This window comes from Asterias rubens, chromosome 22 (genome assembly GCF_902459465.1).
Source record: "Asterias rubens chromosome 22, eAstRub1.3, whole genome shotgun sequence".
In the NCBI taxonomy this organism is placed as follows: domain Eukaryota; kingdom Metazoa; phylum Echinodermata; class Asteroidea; order Forcipulatida; family Asteriidae; genus Asterias; species Asterias rubens.
In genome coordinates this window covers 3,062,694-3,082,581 of record NC_047083.1, presented here as the reverse complement: position 1 = coordinate 3,082,581, position 19,888 = coordinate 3,062,694, and the positions used below count along the sequence as shown (strand labels likewise).

Below are 19,888 nucleotides of genomic sequence, written 5' to 3'. Positions count from 1 at the left end.
AACTGCCAGAGGATTAAAATATTAAATAAAATTATCAACATGATCAATACCGAACAACATTGTTTACCATTTAAAATATCAAAACTGTATTCGCAACATGTGCATCACACTTATATACAAAAATGCTTAACTTGACACAGAAATTTGCATACAAACAGTTATAATTATTTATTGGTCAAGTTCTACAGTGAAAATGAAATTTCCATAATGTACAATTCATCGTCTATGTGCTATAGGTCTGTAATTGCAAGTTCATAGTTACTGCATGGGCAGATGGGAGGTGCAACTTTTCCTCTGTGTTGTATACATGTAAGGAGCGTGCATGCAGTAATGGGGGGCGGGGGGGGGGGGGTCATAACTCCATGTTTAGTTCTCAACATAAAAGTCATACAAAAAAATGGTAAGCTTTTACTCGGCAAGATTTTTCTGTGCTTGGAATTTGTTGTGTATTTACAGCTTTATAAAAATGTACCTCCACCAGGCTTGGAATTTCATCTTTTAGGGGGCAAGGCCAATTGTGTTTTGCAAAGGACAATTCCTTTGGAAATCCATTAAAAACTTTTAAGGGGCACCAAGGCAAGAACCAGGGCAACAGCGACCATGACCTCCGTATAATTCAAGGCCTGCCCTGCTCCCCTGTTCAGCATCATCAACTCGATTCTTCATCTAAGATCTGCTGCATTGTCTCAAGATCGTCATGCGCCTCATCCATACAGTTCCGGAACCTCGACAGACAAAAGTGTCTCCCGCATCGTGTGCATCGAGTGTGAACCTTGCGCACCTCACGATGCAGTGACCAACAGAGGGCGCACTTCTGGCCGATCCTACTTCTTGCTTGGACGTACTTGTGGAGGTTTTGGTTATCGCCGCCCGATTCATCACCGCTTTTCTCTCCGCCAGCCTCATCGGAGGAAGTGTCGCGAGAGACGTCCGACTCTCTCATCTCACTGTCCGAGTCAGACGGCGACAACAAACCAACATCCCCTAGACTGACGAGCCCGTCGATTATCTGATCTCCCAAATCCGTCGTTGAGAGCTTCCCAGCTTCGACAGAGCACGCTGATACCGGACATAGCAAAGCTTCAGTCATGGAGAAGTAATGCACCAAGTTCAAATAGTGGTAAAAGAATGATTTGGCGAGGGGAGGATTGAAAGATCTACCCGAACTTTGAGCGACATTGGCGTCATCTTTAACAGATATAGCGTCTTTATTATAGATCACTTCTGGACAAGGGAGAAAAACGCTCTGCCAGTAACCAGGATCTGGAGTGCCCTCAACTGCAACATCCCCTGAAAATACGTCACTTTGTTCAGAGCAACCAAGGTCAAAAGTTACATTACCATTTCCATCGTGCCAGTTCAGGCTTATAACGTTCAAGTCAGCCGACTGATTGCCGAGGCTTTTATCACAAACTACAGGTCTCTCTTCAATGACCCCTGGTATATTATTTGAAAGTTTGACAAGCTCCTTAGAATCTTCCTTGCTACTTTCTTGTCCATTTACCGACTCAAGCCCATTACTTGGTCTGGATGAATTTACCTGTAACATCACCTCAGATCTTTTAAGAACATCCAACTTAAGATCGGGAACAAGTTTTGAATCTGTCTGTGTGGGCGATTGTGTTTTCGTCTCGTCAGACGGTGATCGGACAACCTTCATAAAATTAAAAATTTCATCCTGTGCAGTTGACACTTTTCTATTTATGACTTTCTCTGCAAACTGAACATTAAACTGTTGTTGAAATGTTTTAAGCACTGTCTTGATTTGATCAAAGAAATAGAGATAACAATCTGATTTCTCAGTGACTGTACCCGACTGCGAGTTAGGCTCTCTGATTTTCTCTGCCTCTTGTGAGTTCGAGTCTTGCATACGAGATGTCTTTTTAATGTTTGGTGGGTCGGCTACTGTGAGCAGCTGAACAATAGCGAAGAAGCGGCTGCGTTTCATGAGCGTCCTCGGCCAATGCTCGCCGTCTCTCTCTTCTCGCCAGAACGAACCGAAACCGACGTCTGGATTACGTCTCATGATTTGGACGATCGCGATGAAAATCTGCATCTCCTTTACAGTGACGTCCTCCCACGCTCCGTCGGCACCTGCGAAGGCTGGGTTGACGAGGACAACTTCCCAGGCATTGGTGTTGGTCAGATCGCAGATTTTGTTGAGGACGTCGACTGTGAAGAAGAGGAGGAAGATCTGCAGAGGTTCGACGATGCCTTTCTTGATGTCGTTGGCAACAGTTGCCAAGTCGGCATGAAGAGACGATGGGTTGGGTTTTAGTCTGGTTGTTGGAGGTTCCTTTTCATCATTGCCCAAGACGTTATATTGTTCCCTGTAAGATTTGAAGGAGAAGACAATGAAAATCAGGAATTTAAGAATAATGATAAGACTTCTGTTTTTATGCGCACTAATCCACCTTGTTGGGTGTTCAAGGCGCAGTTAAACAACCCCCCCCCCAAAAAAAAAAAAAAAAAAAAAAAAAACAGGGAAAACAACCAAATCAGTCCTTGAAAAAAATTACAAATGTCCTTAACCCCGATGCATGCGCAGATGATGCAAAATGTCAACATCATCAGTGCGCAGAATCATCCGCCGTCCAAAACGAAAGCTCGTTAATGTTGATGGGAGCGCAGAACGCACACTGAGAACCAACAATGAAAACAAGCATCGAAAGGGGGCACGGGGCCGTGGTACGGGGGCCAAACGAGACATGACCAAGATTACAGATAGCTCAGTTGGTAGAGTGCACCTTATACACAATGTTCCCTCATCTAAATTCCGCTTTCAATAAAAACAAAATTGTGTATGTTTTGTGAATCCTCTCTGAAGTTCAGAAAATTATCAAACCCACCGTAACCTCTTCCGATTGTTCTTCGGCTTGGATTTCACCTCCTCGTCATTGGTGCCGCTTTGTTGTCCTCCTTCCCTGACGTGGCACTTTCCTCGTGGATTAACTTCAACCTCAGTCCCAGAAGTACTGAGGTGCCTTGAGGACGGCTCCGACCACCATGTTGGGGTGACTGACGAGGGACTGCTGACATTTCCAACGAAGACTTCAGAAGGAATAGGACTCTCTTGCCTGACCTCCCTGATTGAAAAATTATAACGAAAAATGTTATTTAATGCAGAGGTATCCCAGGCCTGTATTATTTTGGTTTTTACGCAAGTCGCCAGACACACAAGGCCTGAAGGCCATTTCAAGGTGTGGGCTACAACTTGTATGCTTCGTTTTCGAAAGGGCAAGGGCACCAAGGCATTTTCTCCTTGGTAAAGGGCACCCTAAAGGAAGTTGTAAATTTCGACTGTAGCATTTCAAGGGCACCATGGCAATGACCAGGGGGCATGGAGGCAATCACCTTTGTTGCCTCTAAAGGTACATACGAGGCCTTGTATCCATCAATTATAAGGGAACAGACCAAAGTTAAAGGCACTTTTATTTAACAAATCTGTGAAAATGTTGGCTCATTTGGTCATCGAAGTTGCAAGAAAATAATGACAGAAAAAAACCCCACTAAGTTCCTTCAGAGGGAGTCGTTTCTCTCGAAGTATAGGCATCAACTGACAGCTCTCTGTTGCTTATTACTAGGTATGTTTTTATGCTAATTTTATTTGCTTTGAGTTGGTTCCACAAGTGGATTTCAGAAAGAAAACAAAATAACGAAAAACTCCTCCTACTGACCCCTCGGTATTTTAATTGGACAAATCAAGCTGTTCTGGGCCAGTTGGTCACAGCATCATCAGGTGAAGCTCTCATCAATAAGCCATTTGCGAGTTAAATTTGAATAATGTTTAGAACCATGTCTTACTTAGTCAGAATAGTTGTAGCTTTTTCTACAGGGCCCCCAGGGAGAACAGTGTTTTTAAACGGATGGGGCTACCCTGTATAATTAATACTTAATAATAAAATAATAATAATTACATTTGAAATTCTCAGTTGCTATATCAATTGGTTCGAGGCAAGCCTTCGTATAACAACCTCCAGATGAGCAAACCCTAGTACCATTGTGTCATACACATCCATTCAGAATTGTGAATGGGTGTTCATCGTCTCTTAATACGTAACTACGCAAAAGCTGGTCCCAAATCATGTGACATAGCAATTTAAGTGGTAACTTGTGATCAAGCAGGTCATTGTACGTGTTGTACACAGCAATATTCAAATCTAACACGCGATTGTCTGGTCACTTCTTGGGTGACAGGTCTTTTTCTTCAGCTGCGCCACGCATCTGGAAGTGACTCTCTACCACTTAATCTTAGATCTTGTCTCTGTACCACAACATTCAAATCTCTTCTCAAAACTTTTTATGTCGCAGGTTTTCAAGGACTAATTTTGTTGTGTTCGATTTTTCTTTAGTTTTGTGTTTGTTTTACTGCGTCTTGAACACCCAGCAGGGTGGATATGTGCGCATTACATGTTTTATTATTATTTGGCTGATTTGGTCTGCTCAAAACTCTGAACATCTCCTGGCAAGACAAGGTGCGAAATGAAGAGGTGTGGAGGAGAGCGTCAGCTGGTGGTAACCCACCAGAGTTGATCAATTCACGCATCTACAAGATCCAACTTTCCTGGTTTGGCCACATAGTGAGAATGAAAAACCAGACTCCCAACAACATCCTACTTGAAACAGTAACTGAAAAAGACGGGGTAGGGCTCGGAAGAGGTGGGGAAACGACATCATCATGAACAGCACCTTCTACCTGGAACATCAAAGATTGCAAGATGGGCAAGAGTGGAGAAAGAAAAATCGTGGAGACAACGCCCTGCGCCCTGCGGGATACGGTGCAAGATTGATAGATTGCTTGATTGGTCTGTCCTTGCATGAAACACTCACCATTGTGTGTTGACATCGCTGTCCGACTCCCACCACGGTGACTCCTCAGTTGATGAGCCTCGATGGTAACGTTCTGAATCTGACCACCACGAGAGAGCTGAGAAGGAGGTTAGACTGCCCTCAACGTCTGACGGTGCGTGATCTGATGCCATGCTACATCACATGCTCCTCTTTCTGAAAACAAAGTACACTCATTTATAATAAATGGGCCGACTTAAGTTTATACTTTGGTCTGAAAACAGGTTTGACTTTGGTTTTCAGAGGGACGTCAACTGATTTCAAAGTATATAGTTCGCTGGTGTTGTCCCCTAGCCAAACTCATCAGTCATGCACTGTCGGGTGCTGTATCTTTTTCTTTTTTTTACTTTGCGCACTGCACGCGAAACTGGAAGATAAACTCATTATAACACGAGCGCTCGTAGAATACGAACAAATATAGTGCGTCTGCGTCCCATATCCAACTTGTCCTTCGGCCTCATACTCATAGTCATTATGCATGTGGTATGGGACGCAGAAGCACTACACTAGGCCTACAGAGGGGGGTACAGTATACAGTTTATATAACATCCATGTATGTTTCCATATTTCACTCGCTTTGCCTTTGGGTGATAACTTATATTTTTTATATAACATTGATAATGATGTGGATGGTATGCATGTGCAATTCTGTGTAATTCCTGCACTGCAGTGTCTGGCAGCACAGCATTAGCAGTCAGTGAGTGATGAGTCCGACCAGTGCAGTGATCTGGTGATCCCATCCATCCCCACATCCTACTCCTAGAACTATTTCGGTTTCGTCCGGCTATCGTATCGTCTCCCGATAGCCGGACGAAACCGAAATAGTTCTTGGAGTACCCACATCCCATGTGCGCTGACATCACACACCACTGCACATGATTATATTAAAAGTTAAACATTGTTATTGTTAAAACTGCTGTATTCCCGTTTTCATTCTTTCCAAAATGATAATAAACGTCAGCAATATCTGGAGAGTTGATTGCAAGTTAAAACTGAATCCATATTCTTTAAATACTCACCAAAATCAGTAACAAAATTCGGCGCCAACAACACAGAACACACGAAGACTGCCAACACACTTTGGAAAAAGAAAACAACTTGCGCTCACATGCGAGACTGAACAGCGCCCTCAGTTGTCTCAATTGAGATAGTTCGTTTAACTTTTTTCCACGGGGGCGGGGTGGGGGGGGGGGTAGTCTGACGTCAGGCTGGTGGGGGGTGGTAGCAGAGCCATGTTCTAGTGTAGAACATTGTTGTTTTTCAGCATTTCTACAACTTTCTTGTTGCAAAGTATTTTGAACACTTCTTAACTTAAAGCCATTGGACCATTGGACACTTTCGGAACAGAAAAAATAAATAAAAATACCAGGTCACAGATATTTACAAATAACTTACAGGGTTTACAGAAGGTAATGGTGAAAGATGCTTTACTTTTTGGGAAAATATTCAACAATATGAATTCTCGATATCGAGATTTACTGATTTTTTTTTTAACACATGTCATGACACGGCGAAACGTGCGGAAACATGGGTGGGTTTTCCCGTTATTTTCTCCCGACTCCGATGTCTGACTGAGCCTAAGTTCACGGTTTGTTTATTTTATATTATAAGTTGTGATACACGAAGTGTGGGCACGTTGTGGACAATGTTCACCGAGAGTGTCTTTAAAAGGTGTCCTCAGGAGTCGAGTCAGACGGTGCTCTGTCTGCTGGAGATTTGTGGCCCTCATGGGGGAAGGGCTGGGGGAGGATGAATAAAAAAGGGCGCTATCAGAAGAAATTTGTGCACGAGGGGTCATGAATAATTATTGTGCCACCGGCTCAGTATTTTTGAGCCAATTACACCACCTTCAAACGAGATTATTGTTACCTGCAACCGTACTTTAAATAACATCACCATACAGTTAGTTTTAAGGGAAGCGCATAAAACCCCGGGGAAAACAATGATTATTGTTTTTTTCAGTGGGTTTAGTTTTCTTATTAGAAAATTGAAAACCGAAGTTGATGACAGTTTGACAAAAAAATGTGTGAGTCTTTATTGAAACAAAATAAATTCAATTTAAGACATTGCTATAGGCATTTGCTATAGGCATTTGCTATGTAGAAATCTATGGGAAAGTTGAATGTCTATGAAAGATGGTATACGTTATTGTGAGCAGAATTGAACACCCCAGTGATTTTTTTTAGGAGAATGTCGAACTACCGATGTTCTGATGGGTCTTGGAACTGTTTTGACATTGTATAATAATTTTGTTCTTCTTACAAAAACAACAAGGCCGTTCCCTAAATTAATATCCATTTGGTGCAATGAGTCGGTGTCATCAGATTCGGACTCCGTTTTGCTACAGGAGGATAGGCCTAATAATATGAAGTATTTCCACTCGACGGTAATAATATATCGAACTTCTCGGCTCATATAGGGTGCGTTCCATCCAGCATTCCCTGGGTCGACCCCGCAGTGATCACCCCACTCGGGTGAGCCCCAGCCGACAAGAGCTAATCGAACGATCACACTCGCCCTCTCGTGGTGACGGCATGCACCGCAGGTCACCCCCAAGTGACCCACTCCTTGCACAAGCAGGGCACTGGGGGCTTACCAAGGTGAGCCCGTCAAAGCTATTTGAACGTACCGGGGCAGACCGGGGTCGACCCAGGGAAGCTAAACAAACGCACCCATAGTAATGCCATGCTATCCTCCTTCCTAAGTTGGACCATTATCACATGTCTAGCAGGCTTGTAGGTGGTAGCCTTGTCCCCAAGGCTCTTCTTGCAAGCACCTGTGTCGCATGCAATTATGTCCTCTATGCAATACTATCCGGAGGACAATGTCCGCCGGACACATTTGCATATGCAGTTGTGTCCGCCCCGTGCAAAACCGTCCTTGCAGTAAATTAAACGCCCTTGGTCGACGGAATACGTTCGCCATTTTTTACAAGCTAAGTGCATGTCATGAATGACATGGGAAATGTTCGGCCGTTGGGTATTCGCTGCAATCATAAAGTACGTGAATATTCATGCTGTATATTATTAAAGGCTCAGTGCAAGCACGCTCGCTAACGCGCGCACATATTATGTACAGTCAAGTACATGTCCGCCGGACGGTTTTTGCATAACCCCGGACACGATTGCATATGCAAAAGTGTCCGAAGCGGACAATATTTCACGGCGGACACAAAGGCGGACACAATTGCATCTCACACCGGCCCGCTCTAAATTCACCAGGTAGCGTTGACGCCGACGAACTGCACACATGTACTGGGATGGGACGTAATTATTCGGTATTGAACGGTACTTGATACCGTGGGGTCGAACCATAGTTTTTCGTGGTTTTTCAACCTCGTAAAACGAAGCCGAAAACGAAGTCGATTCTGTTTCGGCGTCGTTGTACGAGGTTAAAAAAAAAAAAACTCGAAAAACCATGATTCGACCCCACTGTTTGTATCACGTACTGTTTCATGTATACCGTACCAGTACATGTATGCAGTTCGTCATCCAACGCTACGTGGTGAGTGGTGTTTGAAGCTTTGCATGGTGTGGGAATGAGAGTAACAGTGTCCATGTCCGGGAAACGGCGACTTCGGCTACAGCTACGGCTAGATCGCGCGCGTCTGCCCATTCTTCAACACTGGTAGACGCGCTGATTCTAGACGTAGCTGTAGCCGAAGACGTCGTTTCGGACACGGCCTAATATTAACAATAAACTTGCGGGTACAACCTAGCCCTGGCGGCCTTACACTTTCGTATTGTACTACAGTGACGTCCTGGACATCAGGGTATATTTCTGAGGCGAAATTTTTCCGCCCCAGAAACGGGCCTTAATAGTTAGGACTCTGTATCTGTGTACAGAGGAAGAGTCCTATATAAGGCTAGGGAACAACCATGAGTGAAATATCCTTTGAGTGAGTGTTGGCTCTGAGAAAGAGCCGGTTTTGTCTTGACGTTTCGAACACTACTCTGCTCGTCTTCAGGAGAAGAAACCCCGACACGTCTGCTACAAACGTGGTGAATGGACCGATCCGGCCTGCCAATCAAACTGTGCGCGTTCACCCATTTAACCAATCACAGCAATGATTGTGGTCGGACAAACTCGGTCATGCGTGCGCGTATTATTTGGCACGCGCGGCAGAATCGCAGAACCGTGCAGAATGTCATTGGGAGTGCTTGTACACGTGTCTTGCTCACGTGTGCGGTGGGCGGAGCTTAGTGGAAAGCCGGAACGGTCCATTCAGAGGTTGGGTGCTTGCGATAAAGAGCCTTTGACAAGGCTAGCAGGCTGTGATTGGGTTGGGGGGGGGGGGGGGGGTCCAATCAACACGGGTCAGTAATGCTCGCATCATATTTAGGTACGTCAATTATTATTGTCAATGAATCATAATAAAACATTAGAAAACTTATTTGATTGACTAATTATTTAAAACTTTTCACTTAATTAAACATAAACTTTAAATAATCAAATTAGCAATGACGAGACCATGTAAACAATTTTATACTCATAATAACACATAAATTAATGAACAATAAAATAATAATAGGCTTATTAATATTATTATTAATTGCCAAATTCCACAAAAACTGGGTACATCGCTTGAGCTTATGTGTAGTAAACCAGCCTTCTTTAAAGGGAAGGTACACTATTGGTATTTGTCAAAGACCAGTGTTGTCACTTGGTGTATCCCATCATAAGCATAAAATAACAAGCCTGTGAACATTTGGACTCAATCGGTCATCGAAGTTGGGAGAAAATGATGAAAGAAAAAACACCCTTGTTGGACGAATCTGTGTGCTTTCAGATAGGTATATTATTATTTTAGTGAGAATTTACCTCTTTCTCAAAGTCTATGCTACTTTTAGCGGGAGCTGTTTCTCACAATGTTTTATACTATCAACAGCTCTCAAAATGCTCGTTGTATACCAAGTCAGTTTTTAAGTTAATATTTTGTTTTGAGTTACCAAACGTGTACCTTCCCTTTAGTACTTCAATTAGCGCTGTATGTACGCAAAGTCTCAAGAAGTTCTGTTCGTCTATGATGTAACTATCGTTATAATAAATAACTATTATAACAAATAATTATTATGTAATAATTGTAAGAGCTTAAAATAGGCTTAAATTACCGCAACAGGCTTTTATTGTAAAGCAAAAAGCCGCGTTTACTATGATCTGGTATGATCGAATGACGTCATGCACCGATGATGACGTATGTATAGTTTTGTGCTCTGTATGTTTTGTTTTTTTTGCTTTGTTTTCCGTAATTTATATTTTGCCTTTGCTTGTAAATGTAGTATTATAGTATTACTTCATGTATTACCATTATTCCATTTGCTTGTAAAACATAGTTCTTTATTCACTGCTAATTGTTTTGTTTATTTGTTTGGATTTGGAAATAAAGTAAAGTGAATTGAATTGATCAGCTCCAAAGCTCCGATCTGAAATTTTGTTAAAAAGTCTGGTTCCCAACTTTAACCCCAAAGTAAAAAGTGTACAGGGCTCTTTTTCAAATCCCACTAGTCTATAACATTTATTTCTATTTTTATAATAACATTAAAGTGTCCCGTCATTTTTCTTGTCGCTGGTAAAAGCAGCGTCTGGCGTAATAACGTCTATAGTCGGCTAGATGACAATGGGTGCAGACAATCAGTGAACGAGAAACAAGTGAACGAGAAATAGCGTGACTTGCGAACTTCAATCGATGAAGACGTGACGCCATTTTGAAGTCGTCGTTGTGGCTGCTCACAAAATTATTTTGTAAATTTGTATAGCCTAATAGTGTTTTTTTTCTGCTGCAGTGACTCTAAGTATGTCTCTAAGAGCAACTTCCTTCCGACATGTAACACACCACGGCCAGTGCTGGTATATAGTGGTGCAAGAAGCAAAAGGTCATGTCTAAATATCTCGGTCGTAACAATCGGTCACAGTGGTAGAAGCGCCCCCAAGAGGCGGTGCCACCAGCAAAAATGTTAGTCGAAATGGTGAAGTTATATTTATACGCTGGTCAAGTAGCCAAGGGTTTATGCTTTGTCATCCCGAAGTACAGCATGGCGAAAACTGAGAATGTCTCTGATTTTATTCATGGTCCTGGTCCAGAGTGGTTGAAAAAATCTCCGTATGCTATCTGTAGATACAAATCAATAAAATACATTTTTAAAAGCCACAAAGTTGGCCAATGGATGGGGAAGGCCTTGTTACACGAGGCAATTTTCAGGCAACTTTTTGAGGCAACCAACAGAATTATGCCACATGATCACTTAGATAGCACACGTGTAGTTATTAAAACTATGCTTTATTATTATGACCCCGAATGGGAACATTCGAAATGGACCTTAACGCAAATACCAATGCGCAAGCGCAGACTGTTGAATGAGGTGCATTGTGGGATAGATATGGATCAAATTTGGATACCAGCTAGACCACCTAATTCCAAGCTTTACGCGCGCGCCCCAGTATTTGCGAAAAGGTCTATGTGAATGGTTTCCCTTCTTTGAGTTTTTCATGAACTGGTTGCCTGAAAATGCCGTGTGAAAGGCGCCACTGATATCAGTTATTTCAGTGAGTAATTTCAGAGGAGCCGTTTCTCACAATATTGTTTACTATCAACTGCTCTCCATTTATCATTATCAAGTAAGTTTTTGTGCTAACTAGTATTTTGAGTGTTTACCAATAGTGCACATGCAGTACCTTTAAGGCGTTTGCCAACCAATAGTCTCATTTCGCCTGCTTGAATGTAAATTTGCATCTTTCATGGAAAGATCTATTGCGTTACTTGTAGTGCTTATAATATACACAAAAATCAATGCCCGAACGTCGGTACAGCAAGATCTGTGCCTTGACCTCGTGGGTCACGTGGCACGATGCGTCATCATGTGCTTATTGTTTTGAAAAAGCAGCAATAGTCACAGATCATATTAAATTATTATACCTTGTCCAGTTTCAATGTTGCTTGTTGCTTCTTGTCTTGTTCTGGCTTGATGTGATGACATCTTCTCATGTAATGTATCCAGCTGGTGAAAAAGAATAAACATAATAACTTTTATCGGTAAAAAAAAAAAAACCGGGTGTCTACGAAATCGACAATCGTTGAAGGCCTACTTGACACTGTGAAAGTGCGCCGGGGTAACCGTGGGTAAAACACAAAAATAACCCGGGCCTCCCCGGGGCAGCTGTACTCCACGGGGATTAGAGTTACAGTGTGAAAATGGCTACAGTATTATTAGTATGTTTGTAGAGGGAATAAAAGCGAAATTTTAAGCACAGCTGGTAAATAGTTAATCCATGTAAACCAAAAATGAAGATGTTAAGCAGACTGCCTTGCTATGAAAGAAAATGCAAATTGATGATGACTATAAACTCGTGAGATTTACCGAGAATGGACGAGCCAACCTCTTTACGGGTAACACGACGACATTCCCGCCCGAATTCCCTCGACCACAACGTAGAAGGCAGACATACGTTATATTACCATCGTCTCCACAATCACATTCTGAGGAAGACAAGTGAACAAAATAAGAAGATCTGTGTCAGGATAAAATATAAAATGCAACTTAAAGGCACGGACACGTTTGGTAATTTCCAAAGACCAGTGTTCTCACTTGTTGTATCCCATCATAAGCATAACATAAAAAGCCTGTGAAAATTTAGGCTCAATCGGTCATCGAAGTTGCGAGAAAATTATGAAAAAAAAAACACCCTTGTTGAACGAATTTGTGTGCTTTCAGATAGGAATACAAGACTTCTAGCTAGAAGTCTTTTATTATTTTAGTGATAAATTACCTCTCTCTAAAAAAACTATGTTACTTCAGAGGGAGTCGTTTCCCTCAATGTTTTATACTATCAGCAGCTCTCCAATGCTCGTTACCAAATCAGTTTTTAAGTTAGTATTTGTTTTGAGTAATTACCAAACATGTACCTTCCCTTTAAAAAGTATGACGAGATGGAAATAACATTAATATTATTAGTATGGAAACATTCATTGGAAGTTTTGATGAAATGTTAATAAAACAACATTTGAAAGTTAAGAAAATGTTTACCGAGCATCCTCTGTCATTAAGATCCTTGCTATAATATTTTTGTAAACTCTTCTACTTCTTTCAGGTGAACACGTTCGTGTGTAATTAAACCTGTGATGCTTGCATATTATATTAACCCACGGGACTTACTGACTTATAGTAATATTAATGGAACATTACAGAATTGGTTGTTGCTCACAAAACAGCTGCTGGCAGTGTAAGCGCTTTATGTTTATCCATTACATACATAAACTGACACACCTGTATAAGTTTTGGATCGATCGGCCATCTGGGCCACGAGAAAAATAGTGAAAAACCGAATACAAGTTTTGCATTGCGAGCGATAAACTCCAAACGCGAAATTAAATTATTTATTTCTCATCAAATATTACATTTCAGAGAGAAATATTTCAAGGGATGTTTTCTACTATCATCATCATTAGACCGTGTAAGTTATATGTAAATCTGTGATTTTCACGGTTTTTGTTTCTTACCAGTTCTGTAATGTTCCTTTAAGAGCAGCACTGTTTTTTGTATTGTTTTTTTTTATATATAATTAGAGAGCGTATACTATGATATGATACAATTGTATGTGTATTTCCTATGGACACCTTTTTAAAGTATTGTAAGTTTAACTAATATTTTTATAGTAGTGCTTTTCCATAACTTTTTAAATTTTGCGGTTTGTGGTTTTAACTATTGGCTGGTCCATTTTTGTGGTTTATATTTTTAGGAATCGTTTATGCTCTTTGATTATTTTTGTTCTTGTTTGCAGCTATTTTTAAATATGTACAGCGCCTTGGGGTCCAGTCATGGATGTAAGGCGTTACATAATATGTTACCATCATATACTAGCCTCTGTCGTGTATTCTGTTTGTCTAGTCTGTCTTGTGTTTTCTTTCTTCTGTATAGTATTTTATGTTGTTTGTCTGTCCATAGGTTGAGGCACAAAAGCCTCTGCTTCACCCTAACCTAATTGTTGTCCTACTTTAAGAGCTTCCTAAATATAACTATCTAAATCATTGTAAACTTTCATATCCTAAGATACTAAGTAATACTGTAAACTACTCATAATTTGAATATAGTTATAAAACTTTGTAATATGTGTACGTGCACATGTAGGGCAGCAATGAAATAAATGTGTGCAAATACAAATAATAAGCGTTGTTTATTATTATTATTATTTATAATGATCACTCGTCACCCAGTGACGCCCAAGCCGCTTCAACATTCAGTTTTTGTTCTTGCAAGATGTATGACTACGTTTGAATTATGAGATCTACTCCTTTTACATAAAGCCTTGTTATGCACGGTTAAAGGTGCTGTGGCGCAATACACTGCCAACCAAACCAGTGTGGTCGATTTTACAAAGAACTTATAAGGACTAGTTCTACATTAAAGGCAGTGGACACTATTGGTAAATGTCAAAGACCAGTCTTCTCATTTGGTGTATCTCAACATGCACAAACTAACAAACCTGTTCATTTGGTCGTCGAAGTTGCGAGATATAATGAAAGAAAAAAACACCCTTCTCACACATAGTTGTGTGCGTTTAGATGGTTGATTTCGAGACCTCAAATTCTAAATCTGAGGGCTCGAAATCAAATTCGTGGAAAATTACCGGTTCTCGAAAACTATGGCACTTCAGAGGGAGCCGTTTCTCACAATGTTTTATATTATAACACCCCTTACCAGTATTCTGCCTGCTCATTGGTTTAAAGCGCGTCACATGACATGTCTTAGTTTTGCTAGACGACGGCCGTGTGATAGTGCGTCGGTTTGCCGTGCGCTAGTCCGAAGACTAGCACACGGCGTGCAGTACCCAGACGTCCGTTGCGTGTACGAGGATGATAAATTAATAGTCTGTAACCATTTCGGATTGCACGACACTACATGCAGCACAGTAAAAGTTTTTGTATTCGCGTCGTCCGTGGATTGTAGCATTCAGGTCTGTAACTTAATAATAGTAGTACAATATTTAGAAATGTTTGGGGTGTTATAAAACAAATATTGACTGCTTTTACTCGTGCAATGGTTAATACTATGACTCCCTTGGTGATCCCCGTAGCGTTATATTTTCCCTCGGCTTCGCCTCGGGAACGCTCCGGGGATCACCTCGTGAGTCATAGTTTTAACCATGGCACTCGAAGCAGTCAATATTTGTATACTATCAACCTCTCCCCATTACTCGTCCCCAAGTAAGGTTTTATGCTAATAATTATTTTGAGTAATTACCAATAGTGTCCACAACTTAAGGCTAGTCCTAAGTTTAGGACGCGTTACTCGTCTTAAAACTCGAAATAAGACTAGTTGTAACTCTTTCTGAAATCCACCCCTGGCAGAAAACATTGTAAGGAACATAGCAATGGGCCTACCGCAGTGCTGTCGCCCCTGACCTGTCGCTCGGTTAAACCAAGTTAACATGCACTCTAAAAACTAAAGAGTTGAATCCAACACTTGCATGAGTTTGGTGAGTGACTACTCTTTGAAAGTGTTTGGTCCAGCGTTCTGTTTGTTAAATCTAGCATTTTAAATGTTTGATCCAACGCAAAAAGGGTTAATTCGAAAGTTTATGTGTTATTTCAACAATTCTCAAAAAAATAATTGAATTGTTATATCAGCTTTTTAAACGTTAAACTGATGACACTTATTGTTGACCGAACATTTAAAATGCTGGATTCAACACGTTCAAAGTGTATAGTCATCCTAACCGAACTCATGCAAGTGTTGGATTCAATCTTTAGTTTTTAGAGTGTGGCCATTCGACTTTATTAATGATATGGAATTAGTAAGACGGAAGACTGTTTAAAAGTTCTTCTTATGAGTTTAGTTATTAAAGAAAATGCAAATAAAATGCATTGAGCGTGGTAAGTCAACCTCGGAGGAGGTTTAAAACACTATGTTTTCATTGAATTTAACTTAATTGAATGCGGTATTTTCACAGACTATGTTTGACAGACGAAAGTTCCATTAGATTTCATAAAACTGGTTGTTGTAAGTAAAATTTATTTATAGGCAAATTAAAAAAAAAAAAAAAAATACAATTAGAGTTATTATGTTTAAGCTTAAGCTGTGTTTAGTGTCTACTTAAAAAACAAAACAAACGTTTGCGGTACTTTCTCACCGAGTATATACGACATAACAATAGAGTTGTTGAAACCTACGAACGTTCTGCCTTTAAATACATGTTCATATAGATCGGCTGCTGTTCAAGTAATGCTTATTAATTTAAAGGCAATTAATAATAAAGCAAGATCAAGCAGTGAACACACTAAATATTTAGTGTTAGCATTAACAAGTTACTTGGTATAACAAGAAGTTGAGAGCTGTTGATAGAACACAATGGTAAGAAACGGCTCCATCTGGAGTAACGTAGTTTTCGAGAAACAAGTAGTTTTCCACGAATTTGATTTCGAGACCTCAGATTTAAAATTTGAGGTCTGTAAATCAAGCATATAAATACCAATAAGGTCCAGCGTCTTTTTAAAAATGTATGTTCATAGATCGGTTGCTGTCAAAGTAATGCTTATTGAAAGGCAATTAATAATAAAGCAATACGCAGTTAAAGTCACATCTAAAAGTTTCAGCTGAAGTCTATTTGCTTGGAAAAGAGCAAACACAACTATTGCGGTATTTTCACAGATTAAGTATGGCAGACGAGCGTCTGCCCTTAAATGTATGTCAAGACATTCGTTGCTCTCACAGATAATGCTTATATAGGTCATTAATATAGACAGGTTTGCGGTAACACCATGTAATAACTATCTCTAATGAGTTGGGGTGGTTCTGAAAAGAACCTTTGGTTTCAACTCGACGTTTCGATCAGTATGCTCTGATCGTCTTCTGCTTTCTCCCGAAGACGATCAGAGCATACTGATCGAAACGTCGAGTTGAAACCAAAGGTTCTTTTCAGAACCACCCAACTCATTAGAGATAGTCATTACATCATGGTGTTAGCGCAAACCTTTCTATATCGTATTTCCACCATGCAAAGTTTCAAATCCCACAGGTCATTAATAATACCAACGAAAAAACAATTAAAGTCAAATGTACAAGTGTCAGTGTCTATACTTGCTGAGGAGGAAAGAGTAACAAACTATTGCGTTAATTTTTCTCACAATATAACAATTGTTTGACATTTACGTAATGCCCTTAAATATTATGTTCATTTTCTTTATTACTATAATATACTCTTCAAATGTAAAAAAAATTATAAAAATGTTGAGTGAAAAACACCACTCTTTACATTTCGAGCTGTCCCTCATATGGCTCTTCAAAAAGAGTGGTGGTATATTCACTCTTTTAGAGAGGTTTCACTCCAGGACAGAGTGAAAAATCACTCAAAAAGATGCAAACTTCAATCTAAAAGAGTGGAAGACCACTCGAAAAAAGAGTTGTCCTTCATATGGCTCATCAAAGAGTGCTTTTTCACTATTTTACATTAAAAGATATAAAGTGACATGTAAAAGCTACGGCTTGTTACTAAGCTTATGATTGCAAAAAGAACGACAAACACTGCCACACTATTCGAAAACTCATGTCAAATCCACCCACGTTGTTTGTTTCTTGAGGGCGAACCCCCTTGTTCGTGTGGGTTCGCAACCCCACTCCTTTGGGTGTTCTTCCGACACGTAAAACTAGCTCGTGTTTGTCCTTGGTAATTATATTTTTGTTTAATGCGGCCACTTTTTTTGAGACAGTAATACACAAGAGTGTTGGCCATTGAAACAGCTTGTTTTAAATTTAAACTGCTGTTGCGTAAACTTTAAAAATATTATGCAAAGATAATGTCACGGTTTGTGAGGGATTTTGTAAGTTGGGTTTTGGAACACACTCATGTAATGTTTCAATGTACCAGTTTTCAATATAAAACAACCATAAAACAACCGGTGAAAGCTTCACGTCAAAAGGTGGTAGCATTTTTAGATAATAACCGAATACTACAATTATGCTTGTTCTGTAGTTGTTTGCTTATTTTTCAGATTCACGAATATGGACATACACGTCAAACATAACGTGATTTACTCTTCAAAAAACCTCGGTTGTTGAGTGCTGTCAGAACAAAAGTTGTATGCCTATTGTTGGCTGTATGGCGTTTTTCACGTAATCTGTTGCAATGAACTCGTTTTCACGCAACACCAATTTTCTATCGTCGACTGCGCAGGAAACAACACTCAAACAATAACAGAAATACATCCTCGCTGCAAAACAAAGCATAATAAATACACAAACTAAAAGATCGTTTCCCTGATATTAAAAAAAAGCAAAAGCCTTACCTCTTCTCCGCTGACACTGTGATAATTTGACGAACGTCATCGCAATCAGAAAACCCGTCATTAGAAGTGTTAACTTGGTGGTTGCCATTTTGTCTTTTGTCAGTTCGGGGCGTGAACCAGGAGATGACGGAAAAAAGACCGTCCAAAGTCTTCAGTGTATAGCTGTTGAACACTCCTATAAGAAGACAATAGTGCCACTGCGCCAGTCGCCTTAGTTAAAGGCCTTGGGAAATGAAAACCACCGTTCACACACTAGAAGCAACACCGGGACAAACTTGTTTCATTTTTTTAGCAACCGTCAACCTTCTCTCGCCGTCAGAAAACTCCTTATGTATACTTTGAGATATTGTGCGTGGGATCTGCGATATAAACTTCTTGTTTTCACAGGAAATGTATTGTAAGTAAGAACCCTATCTCATGGGTAAACCATGTTATTATTCTTTCTTCATATTGACTCGGCAGTCGTTTTCATCTGCTAATTCAAACAAAAGAGAGTTTTTTTTTTGCGAGCCAGACAAAAAATTGGACTTGCCTTTAGCAACCACACAAGGGAAAACTCTTTCAAAAGTATAACTAAATGAGAAACGAACAAAATGCATAAGAAAACAATGGTGTTGAAGACTTTTTGTTAAGAGCGAAGAAAATTTGTGGTCAGTCTTTGTCAGGCAGGACGAGAAAAACAAAAAATAACCCATAGAAATTGGAATTGAGATGTGAATGGTGTTTTTTTTTCTTCCATATTTTAACCACTGTTAAGCCCAATCAATTATTAATAATTGGTGTACCAATTTATTCATATGAATGGTGGTTTGGAATGGTGGTTTTTACTATGCAGCATTATATTTAGACCGAATGGTGCTACCATTTAACACTTAAAATCACAATAATGTGTTTATTTTACTTCTATAAATGTCTCTAAACAACCCATGATTTCCTTTTTTTGTTAATTACCGTAATCAACATTTTGATAATAATCGGTTAATGTTTAAAAAAACAACTTACTGCAATCTTTCTTGCAACGAAACATAGGTTTTACCCTTCACAGATATTAGTTGGCACGATTGACTATTATTTGTCCCGAGTTCTGTTTAAAGGCAGTGGACTTGGTAATTACTCAAAATATTAACTATTAAGCATAAAACTTATAGAACTCTATCAAACTTAGCGAAGTTGATAACATTATGAGAAACGGCTCCATCTGGAGTGACGTAGTTTTCGAGAAAGAAGTCATTTTCCACGAATTTGATTTCGATACCTCAGAATCAGATTTTGAGGTCCCGAAATCAAGCATCTGGAAGCTTTGTGCGACAAAGGGTGTTTTTTCTTCCATTGTTATCTCTCAACTTCGACAACAAATTGAGATTAAAATTTCACAATTTTTTTATGCGTTTGATGTTGAGATACACTATTGTATAGTGAAAAGAATGGTCTTTGACAGTTATTATCAAAGGTGTCCAGTATCTTTAAATGTATTTGCATTTAACAAACCTCATTGTCAGTAATTCCATTCCCTTTCTATTTTCCTGGGTTAATTTTGTTTGATTAATGGTGACAAAATGTCTTACCATATTCCCACAAGACGAAGTTTACCACTGATTTTTGTTTAGCGGACGCACGATAAAACGGAAATGACACAGTCAAGTGAATTTGATTTCGAGACCTCGGAATGAAATGTTGAGGTCACAGCCATTTGACACAGAGCCGTTTCTTTCGCCAATGTATTTGAATCAAGATGAGCTTTAACATTGGTAATGTTCGCATACT

General features: G+C 39.9%; 2 protein-coding genes across 2 annotated transcripts; both read right to left on the bottom strand.

Moving 5' to 3' along the window:
* Positions 1 to 70: 70 nt before the first annotated feature.
* LOC117304939 lies at positions 71 to 5,956 on the bottom strand. The gene is made up of 4 exons (XM_033789585.1): positions 5,868 to 5,956; positions 4,831 to 5,004; positions 2,850 to 3,086; positions 71 to 2,330 (listed from the first exon to the last, which is right to left on the bottom strand). Exons 2-4 carry the CDS (start codon positions 4,980 to 4,982, stop codon positions 650 to 652), a joined length of 2,070 nt encoding a protein of 689 aa, XP_033645476.1. The 5' UTR covers positions 4,983 to 5,004; positions 5,868 to 5,956; the 3' UTR covers positions 71 to 649.
* Positions 5,957 to 9,750: 3,794 nt separating this feature from the next.
* Positions 9,751 to 18,407, bottom strand: LOC117305304. Its single transcript, XM_033790154.1, has 4 exons — positions 18,125 to 18,407; positions 12,204 to 12,322; positions 11,762 to 11,843; positions 9,751 to 10,957 (listed from the first exon to the last, which is right to left on the bottom strand). The coding sequence occupies exons 1-4, from the start codon at positions 18,210 to 18,212 to the stop codon at positions 10,854 to 10,856; spliced, it is 393 nt and encodes a 130-aa protein (XP_033646045.1). The 5' UTR covers positions 18,213 to 18,407; the 3' UTR covers positions 9,751 to 10,853.
* Between the last annotated feature and the right edge of the window lie 1,481 nt (positions 18,408 to 19,888).